The sequence below is a fragment of the Metopolophium dirhodum genome, chromosome 2, assembly GCF_019925205.1.
Source record: "Metopolophium dirhodum isolate CAU chromosome 2, ASM1992520v1, whole genome shotgun sequence".
NCBI classification, from domain to species: domain Eukaryota; kingdom Metazoa; phylum Arthropoda; class Insecta; order Hemiptera; family Aphididae; genus Metopolophium; species Metopolophium dirhodum.
Genome location: NC_083561.1, coordinates 38,432,377 through 38,448,911, shown reverse-complemented (window position 1 = coordinate 38,448,911; position 16,535 = coordinate 38,432,377). Strand labels below are relative to the sequence as shown.

The following is a 16,535-nucleotide window of genomic DNA, read 5'->3' as shown; positions in this document are numbered from 1 at the left end:
ATAAAATTAATTTCTTGTTAAAATATTTGAAAAATACGTTTTCCTACCTAGTTATTAATTGTGCTAATAAAATATAATTTAAGGTAGGTACTTATAAATAAAATCTATTTACTTTAATATCGACTGATTTTTAAAATTAATAATATTTATTTTAGTTAGGTATTAGAATAATCTTTGATTATTTACGAGTGCTGCAATAAACGGAGGATAATACATTTTATTGTACTAGGTATATAATTTCTGTATTCTAATACCTTACTGCTATGAGCTATATATATACAATATGCCTCGCAATATACATATTATATGTATGATTTAAGTTGTGCGTGTTATGCAATAATATTATTGACGTCTAAAATAATGTGAATTTGTAATGGTGTCTATAGTAAACCAAAACAATGAGTCATACACAGGGTGCATACTATATTATGTAAAATTACTTGCTGGCCACCCCTTTATTAATCTCAAACTCTATATGACTACATGTGGGCATGTGGCAGTACACTCTATATTTTAGTCTACCACAAAAATAATAAAGCCTTATTTCAGTATTTTTTTCATTTGATATATTATTACAAAACATTATGATATCAATTTTACAATTGATAACAATATTTTATAAAAAATAATAATAACATATTAGTCATTGTTAAGACAATGACAAATTTTAGCCTAAAGATGAATTTTATAGTTCTACATACTATTCGCAACTTTTTCATTGTAACATAAATGATAAAACTATAAACCAATAAAAATTGCATAATTTTTAATTTAAGTACACAATAAATTATGACTAGGAAATTAAAAGGCACAGCACTAGATTAAAACTATTTTTTTATTTACTCATTCTATTAAATGTACCAATAATTATTGTTTTTGAATACTTACCAACAAGTTATGAAACTGAACGTGTATTATATACTCGGTATTAGGTATACATTGTAATACAAGTTATATATTATCTGCATTGATGCATTGTTCATCATAAATCATAATATAGCTGATAATAATATTATTGTTTATGCATTTTACGGGGCATTTTATTACTCTCTCAATTTAAATCGTCAGACTCCATTTTATCAGATATAGATGATAAAAGTTTTCAATAGCTCAGATATTTTATTTTTTATATTTTCGGCATAATTAATTAATAAACTTTCCTTGAAATTACTTAATACAAATGAAACAATTTCAAAATTAGCCCGACAGTAAATATACGTTTACAATTAAACACATTTGAAACCTTATTTAACATGCATACCTATATATGTCATATGATATACCATATAGTATTTAAATTATGTATTCAGGTGAAAATCTATGTTAGTATATAAAACTATGTCTATTGTCGATTCCTCAATACCCGAATAATATAATAGGTATTAAGTATAAACAATTAAACGTAGCTTACTTAGGTATAATGGCATACTGCATACTGCATTAATAAAAACAGCATAATATTATTATTAATGTTCACGTTTTCAAACACCTGCCTATACGGCTATTATAAATGTAGACCTACAATACTTGATACATATTGATAGTTAATAATACATAATATTATTATAACTATTATTATGACAACTCTAGTCGTTGAAATATTATTTCGGTAAGAATCGGAATTGTCAGCTGTGAGCCCGAAATGCAACAATTCGTACAGAACGTCATAATACAACAATAATAAAATTGATAAGTTATCAACGCTTTATCTACACCTAAATATAGACAACTTTGTGGCGTGTCATGATTATCGACCGTCGCGAGTGCAATATATAAACAGACTATGTATTGCAGTTTTCAGTGTTTGCACACACATCGAAAAATCATCGCACATTTTTAACTCTTACATATTATACTATTTAACTATAGCTTTATCGACTATTAAACTACTTATAGGTGTAAATAACTCCCATGTTATTTACAGAAATGTATTATTATTACAGGAATTAGGATGCCATTGTTAACATGCAATGATAATAACACTATAACAGCAATAACTCGCTTACCGGAGTGTCGTACTCGTCCTGCTGATAGATGTCCTCGTTGGAGGACCGTTGGTGCGAAAACGACTGTTTCCTACCCGATTTCCTGTCCGACGACTTTGGCGAACTCATATCGGATCGCACATAACCGCCGGTCGTCGTTCTATGATAATAATATGTAAACGCTTATGTGGTATACACGAACAACAAAATAATTCCCGTCGACGACGAAACGTGTTGATATAATATATTGTGTAACGAACAGTGGTCGCTGATATTTCTATAAGTAAAAAATTCGAATAATTTAAAAACGATAATAACAAATAAAGATAAACGCAATCGTATCCAATAAAATAAAATATGTAAACAATTCGAGTGTATAAAATTGTGTGGTGGCCCACTAGTAAAAATAATAAACGGTAAGTACTGTTTAAAACGTTTCAAAAATGATTATTGCAGTCAAATGAGTTAAATTATAATGAACAGCCGCGGTTTCGACCGGGTCGCGGTCGCCAACACAAACGTCAATACGGCGCGACGACGACTGACTGCCCGCCGTCGCACGAGCGGCGGCTGCGGCGCGTGCGTATGATCAGCTGTTCGCGACTGCCGCCGCGTAGCTCTCCCTCCGCGGGCGATGGTATCGGTGGCTTCCCGGCGGTGCGACGTCGCCCATCGATTTAATTGATAATAATAATAATAATAATAATAATAGTAATAAATACTTGGTACGAAAATAAAAACCACATCTGACACGAGCGCCACAACTTTACGAACTCGTTTCGCGAAACCGGAAAGTGGCGGAAACGATACTGTGTACAATATTACATGTGTGAAACGCTGGTACCATGCACTCGTTGAGCGTACATTATGGCCGTATAGGACATAGAAATATTATAATATATGCACGACAGATTTGAGTACATAATATTATAATAATATATAAGTATATAATGACGAATATTAAATATTACAAATCGATATATTATATGTACCTATATTACATAAGTGAACCTATAGTCGAAGCCACAATAGGTGCCGGATGTTGGGTGATAGGTATTATATAGCTGACCACTAAAGACGGCTCTTTGTCGAGCGAAAATTATAATAAACTAGGTACCTACCTATACGAAAAGACGAAAACTGTAGGTCTGCAAATAGTTACAATTTATAACATCGAGTAAAATTACAAAAAATTAATAAACAATTATTATTTTAAACATTTGCTTCAAACATAATCTGCATAATATATATTCTATATAATATGTGTAAGTAGGTTGTAGGTATTAAGTAATAAGTGCTGTGTCAAACACCGTAAACCTCGATTATTCATTTTTATGACACATTATGTAGGTACCTATAGGCTATACATCATAAATAAGAAACAAAATATACTATTTGTAAAACTACCTATCTTAAACGAGCATCCTGCGGTGCGAGTGAAATACGTCACTGCAGTCTGCAATAGTGCAATGACATGCTACAATAGTACTGTGGACTATGGCACACAAACATATTAATACTTTTATATCCTACGACCTATAGGACAAGACAATACCTAATAACTAATAAGTAATTAATAATAGGCTATAATTTAGTAGGTATATATAATACAAATATATTACTATGACCTATGGGTATTGCCGGTATTGAGTAATACGTAAACCCACATTTACGTGACAAAACGTTCTGATGTACCATGTACAGTAACAGTATAGGTTCACTGTAAAATTTAATTTTTACTTGGCAAAAGGGAGGGGGAGTGTTACTATACATATAGATGTATAAATAAAGAATAATATTTAAAAAATATTTTTATATATGAAAAAAAAATGTTTAATACCAATCATAGAAATTTCATAGTCATAGTATTGATTATATCAATGGTTATAGACTTATAGTAACATGAATAGTAATAATTGATTTTGTACTTCATTCAATTTAAATTATATACTATAAAAATGTCAGCATATAATATAACCGACTACTGAATCAACTGATGCATTGCAAAGTATGAGAACAATATTTAAGAACAGTGCCTAAACGAAAATATTATAATATGATTTTAATAATTATAATTAGGTATCTAACGACCCGACAGTGTCGAACCAAGTATAAAAAGAAAAAAGCGCCTTAAAATACACACATAGGCAAGACACATGCTAAACTGCCGGACAATAACAACAAGGAACACGATTCACGAAAAAAAATTTTTGAGAAAGCATAGCAAATTCGTATTTAAATAATAAAGTTTGAAAATACTATCATCTAATTGGAAATTTTACGTAGAAGTGCATGGCGTAGTTTTCAAATTATTTTGAACAATATCAACAGTTTTATTAGCTAATTTAACTTAAAACTATTGTAGCGTATTTTAAACATTTTATTAGTTAATTATATTCCCCGCCGCCCGCATTCCAATGCATCATCCGACACCTATGGCAACCAATATACAACAAAAATACTAATTTCTACTATTACAATTATAATTTGCAACCAATGGCCACCATTTATAAACATATAAACTTATTTTAAAAAATAATTTTAAAAAAAACAACATTGTAAAACCAATATGTCACCGAAATATTAAAATACCAACAAAAAAATAGTGATATCCCAACAAAATACTCTGCCATACTCCATGTAAAAAAAAAAACGCTAAATATAAAAAAAATAGCTCTTAAAGTAATTATATAATTTTATAGGTAGTCTTTTAACTATAGATATCATTTATGTGAAGATAATCTGCTGATAAATTTAATCTAGCTTGGCGACTTCAGTTAAAAATTTAAAAATACTATAACATATAATGAGTACATACTACATAATAATAATATAGTCTACTATCATTGAAATAGGTAGTGTAATCAAGACGTGTTTTAATGTCGCCAAGCTAGGTTAAATTTTTTAGCAGATTATTTTAATATAAATGATATCTATAGTTCAAAAACTTAGCTAGCTATAAAACTATGTCACAACTTTAAGAGCCATTATTTAAATATAGTTAGCGTTTTTTGTACACGGAGTATGACGGAGTGTTTTTGTAGTGGTTATAAATTAAGTTAAAACAGTAAATTAGACTACCAATCACGTTTATTAAAATATAAATGTTTAGTTAGGTTTTGTCTAATTTAAATTCAATTAAATAATTTTTTTTTTCGATTTCCTATGTTGAAAATATTATTTTTAAATCTCAATGATATCTCAATATCTGATATTCGCATAAAGTACTATATAAAAAAAATCTCAAATTCTAATTTCGTGTGTGTTACCTACACTTGTAATATGTTTAAGTGATTAAAAAATATACATATTTTAGTCGAGGGTCGAATAAAAAAATCCATAATAATTTATCTGGCAATCTTTGCAAGTAGGTAAGTACGCATATCATGCTCGTCTAATGTCTAAAAGGTAATTAACAAGTGCCAACCTATATCTGATTTTGTTAGCTTAATTAGCTATAATAAAATTATAAGGTACATATAATTTATGATAGTATTCGTTTTGTATATTATGTAAAACTTGTTTAGTTAATTTACTTAAACAGTAGGTATATTTTATGTCCTCAAAACTAATAACATAATGTATAATTAAGAAAATCTTATTTTTTGCATTTTACGTTATATTAAAAACGTCGTACCAAATTAAAATAAATTCATTCTAATTTCTAAATAGTTTTCAAAATAAATTACATATGCTATAATAATTATACTTAAACATAAAAAAATGTATAGGAACTAGTTTCTGCTGTATAATTAGGTATATGTATTGAGTGTAACTTGTCATTAGGTAGGAACTAGTAGTAGATACATAATACCTACTCATTAAGTATGTAGGTAATTTATATAAGTCAATGTAAATAAAAAACCATTCAAAGCGAGTGGATGCGCATCTAATTATTCATAGTGTTTTCCCACTGTATTTTATAAGTTTTTCCCAATTATTTAGTAAAGTATATGGAATTTTTTATTTTTTATTTTGATCTCCAAAGAATTAACCATGAATTGAAATACACCGGATACCCAACGACTATAAATAACTAATTTTCTGGGACCCAAACTGACTTGCCAGAACAGCTGTTGCAAACTACACCTAGGGCTTGTTATCATATTAGTGGCAACTTTTCCAAAATAATTTAATGTCAAATCTGAAATACAAATTATAAATTATTTACGTATTTAATTGATGCTTAAATGCTTTAAAAAAATCATTACATTATATTTTTATATTATATATTATATTTTTAAATATTCAATCCATTATAGTATACCTATACATAATATATTTAACTTCTTGAAGCGCAAGTATACCTTTACACTTTTTAAAAGTCAGTTTAGGACACAGACTTCTATACTACACTACATAAATAACTCCTATACAATTTACATTGTTACAAATTACAAGTGAAGCTCACTTTCATTCATTATATACCTACAAAATGTATTAGGAATAATAACGTTTTTAATGGTAAAATAAAATAGTAAATGTAAAATGATTTATATAAAATATATATATATACATTTTAAAACAGGCTTAGACATAATAAAACGCAATACAAGATGAATCATAATTATTAATCTTATTTGTCAAATAAAATACCATACAATTGCCAAACGACTTTGAAGCTTCAATTCCTAGTGGGAGTTCGCTACTAGTACTTTATAGAAATCTGTGATTTAAGAGCTCCTTATCATGTGTCGTCGTTGGGTATCCAGTATATTTTAATTCGTGGTATTAACAGAACAAATTTAGTATCCCACTCTCAATTTTGATTATTGGAGCGAATTTTCTGTTCCAAAACAACAAAACGTGATATCTCACATTATAATATTATATTGTATAAAATTCTCATTAATATGCACTAAAAAGTATGATATATGCATACATTTATGCACTGATTATCACCCAAATATGCACTTAAAATATGCAAAAATATGCAAACAAAAATGCATTTTAATTAATAATTAAATTAAGAGCAGCGGAAATACGTGTATCTTACATTCTTACGTGTTAATAGTTGTAATAGTTGTATTATATTTCACGATTTTTCTTCATATTTTTTTATATGAAACAAAATCGCGGATTTTACATCGAATTAATAGTTTTTTCTTAATGTCGACCCCGTCCGGAATACTCCGGAAACAAATGAGTGAAAACACTTCTGTAAAATACAAAAATATGCAATACACATAAAAAAAATCACAAAATATGCAAAAATATGCATTTTAAAACCATCTATATGCAATAAAATTCGTAAAACAAGTTATCTGGCTGCAATGTGAGAAGGTGCTTGCTTCAAAAATATTATTACTGATAAATTATTAAATTTAATTAGAAAAATAGCACGTAGGTAAGTGATAAAGTTGTAATAATACATCATCAATTAACACGTGCATAGTGCATACCTATACAATCACAGAATAAAAAAAATACACGAATATCTGAACGCTAAGCGATAGAGCTAATAATTATAAAACAATAAGTATGTATATCACAATAAAAACTAATTTAATTGTCTGCGTAACAGTAAAAATAATATATTTTCGTTGGATTGTAATAAATTGACTAAACATAATATAATAATCTAAATAATGAATTATTAAACCGCTGATGATTCATTATTCGTATTAGCTAAAACGCTAGGTAGGTATACCTATAACCACATATGGCTTAAACCTACTAATTTATTAATTATACTTATACAATTTAATTAGGTATTACCTACTACTTACTAGTTACTAGGTATAACTTTCTGGATTATACGTATCTCGTGACTCGTATTATATACAATAATTAAAACTATGTAAAACTATAATGCTACATAATATTAATATTTAAAAACAAATATATTATTTGTATCTACATCGTATTATAATTAATTTCGTTATCTGATTATTTTTTAATTGATCATGAAACCCGGCAACTATGGTCATTAGCTGTTGGTTTTTTTGTTTATAGGGGAGAAATTGTAGGTTTGTAAACACGTGTGTTTTTTTTTTGTGTTTGGCAAATATTTCTAGTGGGCCATACCGGACATCGTGACTTGCCTGAAGAAAAATGCCACCCGCTGCCGGGTTCGAACCGGGGCTGGTGTGCGTCGCAATCCGCTCGACCACTCTGTCCGCCTGATTAATTTATTAATATAGGTATAATATCTATTATTTATTGTTTTTGCAAGCCACCTAGGTATGTATTATGAATAAATATTTTTCATTCATATTATTATATTTTAATAATACTTAATACCTATAACCTAATATCTATTTCCAGTAGCGTAGCCAGGGAGGGTTGGGGTTTAACCCTCCCCCCATTGACATTTTTTCTCATGATAAATGTATTATTTATGAACCAAAACTGTAAACAACTTAGTTTAATTAATGCTTATACTATGAAACGATTGTTCAAGAAAACACATAGGTAATATGTGGTGTATCGGGCTCAAACTTGATGTGAACAAAAATATCAAATAACTTGGTATACCTAGTGTTAACGGATTGTATAATTTAATTATTTACACAAAAATAAAAATAATGTTTATGAAATATACACATAATAATATGAACATGTATAAATGCGTTATCGTACCTACAAGCTATACAATCTAATGAGGGTCATGGTCCAAAATAATGCATATATTTTCCAAAAAACGCAAAAAAACATGAATAATTCCTATACTACACAGGTTAAAGTAGCAACCACGATTTAAAATATATCATATTAAATAATATCCTACTAATATTATAAACGCGAAAGTTTGTGAGTATGTTTGTTACTCTTTCACGTAAAAACTACTGAATGGATTTTAATGAAACTTTACAATAATATAGCTTATACATCAGAATAACACATAGGTTACAATTTATAAAGATATATTGTGTGAATTTTTTAATTTTAATTTAAAAAAATGTGTAAATCGTATACCTATACCTTTTTTAGTAAGAAATAGTCGCTGGCTGAAAATAAATAACATTCAAACAATAAATAATTCAAACAATTATTATAATTATTTAGTTTATATTATATTTTCTGTTATTGGTTAATCAGGCGAGTTTGTTGATTTGTATTATTATTTCTTGTCAATCTATATCTAACTATATAAATGTGAAATGAAAATCTTTATACAGGGTAAACTCTGGAACTACTTATCAGATCTTCTTGATTTTTTTTTAAACGAGTATATCATGGAGAAGGTTTCTATCTCAATAGCATTCGTCTAAATCCACCAAGAAAAGTAGGAATGTCCAAAGATGACATCCAGATGTCAAAAGTACAACAATGGCGCCATCCGTCCAGGAAAAAATAAACTATATAATAAAAAATGTAGTATATTGTTGCAGTTTAAAATAATAATAGTGTATTATAATATGCTAGCCCTCGGGCATGTTTGTTGATTTGTATTATTATTTTTTGTCAATATATTTATATATCAAAATGAAATTTTGTGTATTTTGTGATAGACCTCTGAGAATAAGATAGGCTAATTTAAAAAGGGTTAAATTTGTTTTTTATAACATCGGATTTTAGTAGGGTTGGGTTAGGATTTTGTATTAATTGATTATATTAATCCACCGTAGATGGAATTAAGTAAAAATGACTAACTTGGTATAACTATGATACTCTAGAGTTAAATCATACACTTACGTACAAACAGCACGTGGTCCGCGATCTACCGCAGGTAGATTGCGTACCTGCTAATATACCGCTGCGAATCAGAATTTTTATTCCGGGCAACGTTAAAGTCAAGATAAGTTTTGAACACCATACACCGAATATTAAATAACGTATTGAACAAAGTTTTAGTCATATAAAGTTGGAACATATTATAACGGGCAACGAAGTAAACGGGATCAGCTAGTATCATATAATAATAATATAATATCTTAAATGGCGGTAGCAACCCTAGCGTACGCAGCGCAGCCTGTAGCCGTTTAATCGTGTTACTCATTACGGGGTATGGTCGAATTACACTTATGTTAGTCGAACTGCACTTGGGTTTAAAAATGGTAGTGGTCGAACTGAGCACTTGGGCTCAAAAAAGGTATTCCAACAAAAATATCATACATTTGAAGTGGTTAAACGTTTATAATACACTCATTTCCCTTACCACTTACAGGCTAAGGACTGACAATGATTTTAATTATTGGCGTAGTTAAAAATGATTGTTTTATGCATACCATTGTCCATTATGTTAATATAATATTATATATACATATATTAAATCATCAAATATTATTATTGTCTTTATTATAATTTTTTTTTTAAACTAATTTTGATAATTTTTGTAGTAATAATATATATATATATATATATATATATATATATATATTTATTCTTTTTTTAAATCGTCAAATATTATTATAATAATAAAAGTAAACGTCCACAGTGACCTGAAATTTTAACTCCTTTTTTTGAACGAGTGCAGTTCAACCAGTACCTGTTTTTTACCCGAGTGCAATTCGATCATTTCTTTTTAGGTAATAAGTGCAATTCGACTATCCCGTCATTATATGGTACGTTTTTCCATGCGGGCGACCGTACGAGTTTGGTCTCCTTAAGGTAATAACTTTTTTTTTAGTGTGTTTGAACCACTACATGGGAGCCGCACGTTTATCACATTACTTGGCCCCCGATCACATTACTTGGCCTCCGCTTAAGGTAATAACTAGGGATGGGAATTTCAACTCATTCTACTGAGTCATTGCTCGTATCATTCGACTCAGCTCAGTTTAATAAGTCGAATCAGGGAGTTTTTCGATTTTTATCGATACTAAAATTACGATATTTATCGTGATCGATGATAATGGGTTTTTAATGTTTTTATATCGATATTTAAAATATCGCACGTTTGGTCGATACGTCGTATGTCGAGTCGTGTGATCTTATCGTATTCTGATTGGCCGTTGTTATCATGTTATCATTTACTAACCATAATCTACCCTACCGGGAAATTTTCAAATATGGGACGAGCTCAATTTTCGGACACTAGTTGTACATTACACGAATTTCGAAATCGGCAGACGACGTAGCTGTGATCTGTGTACAGTGTGAGCCCGGCTTTACAGTTATAAATATTTTAACTATTATTTTTTTTATTTTATTAAATATAATCATCAAAAATCACTTCACCCGTTCACCATGGTAAGTTACTATTCGGCACTCATTGCTTTAACTTCCATTGTCTTTAAAAAGACATTAATTTTAAATATTTTTTCCTTATGTTTATTATTTTGTTATATAGAAACCTTTAATGTTACAAGGGCACGAGCGTGCCATTACTCAAATTAAATACAACAGAGAGGGTGATTTATTGTTCTCGTCTGCTAAGGACGTAACACCAAACGTTTGGTATTCTTTGAACGGAGAGCGTCTTGGTACATACATTGGCCATACTGGAGCTGTATGGTGTATTGACGTCGATTGGAAAACCACTAAATTTTTGTCCGGTGCTGCTGACAACACCTTAAGGCTTTGGGATGTTGCTACTGGTAATGATATTGGAACTTTAATTTAATAGCTTAAAAGTAGGTAAATAATTTTAAAATGTATTTGCAGGTGTGGAGATTGGTAATATTAGTAGTAATTCAGCTGTGCGTACATGCTCTTTCAGTTACTCAGCTGATCTTGCCAGCTACTCAACAGATCAAGCTATGAAACAAGATTGTGAAATATTTATAGTTGATGCTCGAGATGACGAAGCTTTTAGTAAGTAGCTTTTACCAATTAAACATATAACATTTGAACCTATTAACTATAACAATTAAATTAAAAAATTTATAATTTTTTATATAAAGTTGAGAATTTATTGATTTACTCTAACTAATTCAATAATTATAAATTTATTATGGCACATAAGGTTTGAAACAATTAGGTATATTTACACTTAATAACATGTAATATATAAAAGTAAAGCAATAAGATTAAACAATTTAAAAATGAATTATTTTAGATTTACATGGTTGCAATTTATAACAAAAAACATAATGTTGAGTAGATCACTAGAGAAGTCCTGCTTTTTGTGAATATTTTTTGAGCATAAACTGAATATGCAAATAGTAAATAGGTTCATGACTTATATATTAAAGAATTTTGGACCTGACCCTAAATAAATCACCAACATCCTACAATTTATAAAAGAAATTCAGCTATATAACTTAATTTAAGCCATACAATATCATACCTTAAGTTCAACATACCTTTGTAAACTAATTTTAAGTGAATGTCAAACCAATGGCCATAGAAGCCGATGTTTTTTTTAAAAGATAAATAAAAAAAAATAATAATAATAAAGGATTTATACTTGGTATTTAAAAAAATAATTTATATTTTCAATTATTTTTTCATTTAAATGTATTCAAAGTAATTATGTCCTTATTTGTTGATCATTCAAATATATTGCTTGTGATATGAAAATAATTAGAACTTAACTTAACTATATTATCTAAAATATACTGTATTTAACTTTATTTAAATGTATTTATTAAATAAACATAATATATATATTTAATCATTATGTTATAGAAAGCAGTGCCCCAATTTTGAGAATGACTGTGCCAGATTCCAAAGTGACTTCTTTAATTTGGGGTACATTGGACCATACAATCATTACTGGACATGAAGATGGTGCTATTACTCAATGGGATTTGAGAGTATGTAAAGTCTATAGGAAACAGATATTATTATTTATAGTGAAACCTGACTTAACTTACACCTGTGGGCTGTGATCTGTATATAATGGACACCTCTCTCAATGGCAAAACTATGAAGACCCAGAAAATATATAGGTATTCCAATGTATTTCAACCTGTATAACTGACTTTTCTATTACAGACACAGACAGTAATATTTCTCCCCGATACCTCCATAATGGATTACAATTTTAGTTCAAACTCATATTTAATTGCATCATTTGCATCCGTATATTATACAATACTATACGCAACAGGGTCGCTGATCGCGACATCAAGGCATGGATTCTAACCGATTACATACTCCTATATCACTGATAACAATAACATTAATTGCATATATTTATAATTGTATAATATGTATCATGCATGTAATATTAACTATATGAATGTATGTGTGTACGGTGTACCTATATATTTAATATTTAATATGTATTTATATTTACTATTTTCATAAAAGTAAAATATTTTTGATACGTATGTAAATGTGACTACAGTAAATTATATTAAAGCCTGTCTACAATAGCGGACACTTTTGTTGATTCCGTGACTGTGTCCATTAGATACAGGTTTCAATATATTATTATATTGTACAGTCGTGTCTCAACTCGAATCTCAAGGGCCAAGGGGTATATTAATATATTCGACATATTTATTTTTCAAATTTATATAACTGTATTATAACTTTTATATTCTGAGCAGAGCGAAAGAATTTATTGATTTTACAATGATGTGTGATTTTTTACTTTAAGGACAGAAAAAAATTGAAGTTTTGAATTTTCTGTGTTATTAAGAATTGACATAATATTATTGTTTATCTTAGACTGGAAAAAGCATTGAAACTGTAAAAGACCATCAAGGATCAATCAATGACATGCAAAAAAACCGACAAGGTACTATGTTCGTTACTGCATCAAAAGACAAAACTTCAAAGTTATTTGATGTTGACGATTTGTCAGTCCACAAAGTCTATGTGACTGAACGTCCTGTCAACAGTGCTTCACTTTCACCTATATATGATCACGTTAGTTTATATTTTATGAAATTTGTTAAGTTTCACATTGAAATTTAACAATATTGTTTGTGATTTTTTTAAGGTGGTATTGGGTGGTGGTCAAGATGCTATGGATGTAACAACAACAGCAGCACAAGCAGGAAAATTCGATGCCAGATTCTTTCATGTCATTTTTGAAGAAGAATTTGCAAGAGTAAAAGGTCATTTTGGTCCCATAAATTCATTAGCATTCCATCCAGATGGTGAAAGTTTCAGTACAGGTGGAGAGGATGGTTTCATTAGGGTACAATCATTTGATCCGTCTTACAAAGAATTTAGATTTGATTATTGATTATTTATTCTAGTGTTAGTGTCAATAATTTAAAAAAAAAAATGTCTTCCAAAAAAATCAATTGTTTATCTAATTATCTTATTACAAATCTATGTTGTTCAATCTTATCATTTGGTAAACATTATTGCTCTATGTTATTTTAATTTCTTTTATTTATAAATTTCTGTTGTATTTTACCATATACATCAACTTCTAATTTTAAAGTTATCTGATTAAGAAAAATATATTATTTAAATGTTTATAGGACACCCCACACAAATTTGTTGTCACCCTTTAGAAAATGTGTAACATTCAGCAGCTCATGCTAAAATTTGTTGGTTTTAATATTAGAGTGAATTTATTATTTAGATATTATTAAACTTGGGTAACAGTATTTAAATATTTTGTTTTAAGCATTTTTAAATTGTTGTAATTTACTTACATGTTTACACTTGCTTAAATTTACTGTATCAAAAATGCACAAATATTGTTATTAGTTTGATACATTTAAGTTAGATAATTTGGTCAATTCATGGTAATATTAAAACTAGCAAAAGTTAATGTAATTTGGTATGTTATGCACATGTAATAGGGATACAACAAATACGAGTGTTTCATGAACCACATAAGGGCCAGTTGTACCATCTCCGATTAAAGTTAACCGGAATTTAATTGGCCGACTTTGCCCGGTTAAATATCTGTTATCTGCTGATTAAGCATAATTGAAGTTTAACCGTAGACTGTACAACTGGACCTTAGAATAACTATTAAATCATAATTAATTTTTCCCATGGATTATAAATTATTGCAAAATGTCCCTGGCACTCAATTTATTTGGCGATTCATGTTGAAAAATAAGTAACGTCTGACCGATACTTTTATATTTGTTATCAGTTAATTTGGAAAACTGATGCATGTTACAAATTGAAAGTATTGAATAGTGTGTAAAGATATTTTTTAAAATACCATGTACCTATAATATTTGTGTTTAAATATCATTTCTCATTGACTAACATCATACTTGCTATGAACAAGGAAATAGGAATCTTTACTGGAAAAAATGAATTTGTAAATGTCCTTATGCACATATATTCTATATTTGTGTTCATATTTATGTAAAAATATATTAACAGTATTTATTTATTTTAACACTTTGAGTGCCATGTGTATCAATTTTAATACACAACTAATATGTTTATTTGTGCCGTGTGTATTGATAATGATACACACATTTAATGATAATGATACATACAAAATAATGTCCTGGTCAGAATGGTCAGTTTTGTCATTTTTGGCCCGGCACTCAAAGTGTTAAACAAAATTTGAATGTAAACAAAGATTATTGTATACTAGCTGTCCCTCACGGTGTTGCCCGGGCATAAGTCACCTTTGTTACTTTTGTTATCCATTAAATGTACAAACTGTATATGACTCAAACTTTGTTCAATGCCTTATTTAATACTCGGTGTATGATGTTCTAGATTTATCTTAACTTTTCTGTTGCTTGGAATAAAAATTCTTATTCGCAGCAGTATATTATCAGGTAGGCAATCTACCTGCGGTAGATCGTGAACCCCGTGCTGTTTGTACGTAAATGTATGATTTAACTTTAAAGTATCAGAGTTATACCAAGTTTGTTGTTTTTACTTAATTCCACCTACGGTGGATTAATATAATCAATTAATACAAAATCCTAACCTAACCTAACCGTACTAAAATCCAATGAATAAATAATATTTTTATATTTGATTTTCTTGTTTTTTCAAAATATATTATGTTGGTAAGTAGAAAATATTTAAATGAAGCTTATGCTATTCATACAGTCCTTGGTACTGAGTTAGAAGCGCCAAATTTTACTTGTTGCAGTGTGCCAGTGTGTTTTAATTATGAGCAAAATAGCCAAACACCATCTTCCTCTTTTGTTTATCATAATCACAAATCAGTGGAAAACTATACCAATAATTATATGATGGTTTGAGTCAAAAATATGACCGGATTTAAGAAAATATTAAGAATTACTCTTAATACCACCTAGATCAATTAATATGCGACCATCGTCGAGTAAATAAGTTTCACCATAACACTATTTAGTGGTATAATCATTGGTATAGTTTTCCACTGAATTGTGATTGTGACATTGTGTTAAACAAAAGAGAAAGATGGTGTTTGGCTCTTTTTTTCGGCACATTTGTTCAACTCTTTCAGCCAGCTCGTCTCGATCATAGTCTTGCTCCCGTTGCAATTCGTGATTGAATGCATCATGCGTGGGGGATTACAACATGAGTAGCTGAGAGAATGGTCAAACGACCAATGTTGGCCGCGTCTCCTTCAGTAGCGATGGCGTCACGCATGTGGATGTACTTGTCTGATCGTAACTTCTACTGATTGAAACGAATGAGATTGAGACGCTCCATTAATATTCAAATTAAAAAAAGAATAATAATAAATAAATATTATTCTCAACTCCTATAACTCATAGCAACCATTAATAAACAAAAATTACTATCGTAAATCTCAAAATTCCTGTTTGAGCACCTATCGGG

General features: G+C 29.1%; 2 protein-coding genes across 3 annotated transcripts in view; one reads left to right on the top strand and one right to left on the bottom strand.

Annotated features, from left to right (window-relative positions):
• LOC132937994 (uncharacterized) overlaps window positions 1–2,562 on the bottom strand; it is a 43,087-nt gene extending 40,525 nt beyond the window's left edge. The window contains exon 1 of one of the 2 annotated variants that reach the window (XM_061004642.1): window positions 2,007–2,562. In XM_061004642.1, coding sequence (XP_060860625.1) covers window positions 2,007–2,114 — 108 coding nt within the window. In that variant the 5' untranslated portion in view covers window positions 2,115–2,562. The remainder of the gene's footprint in view (window positions 1–2,006) is intronic. The other variant, XM_061004643.1, reaches the window with a different exon arrangement.
• Window positions 2,563–10,896: 8,334 nt separating this feature from the next.
• LOC132939466 (eukaryotic translation initiation factor 3 subunit I-like) lies at window positions 10,897–15,141 on the top strand. Its single transcript, XM_061006637.1, has 6 exons — window positions 10,897–11,120; window positions 11,221–11,467; window positions 11,535–11,684; window positions 12,501–12,628; window positions 13,491–13,691; window positions 13,765–15,141. Exons 1-6 carry the CDS (start codon window positions 11,118–11,120, stop codon window positions 14,011–14,013), a joined length of 978 nt encoding a protein of 325 aa, XP_060862620.1. The 5' UTR covers window positions 10,897–11,117; the 3' UTR covers window positions 14,014–15,141.
• The last annotated feature ends 1,394 nt before the right edge of the window (window positions 15,142–16,535 follow it).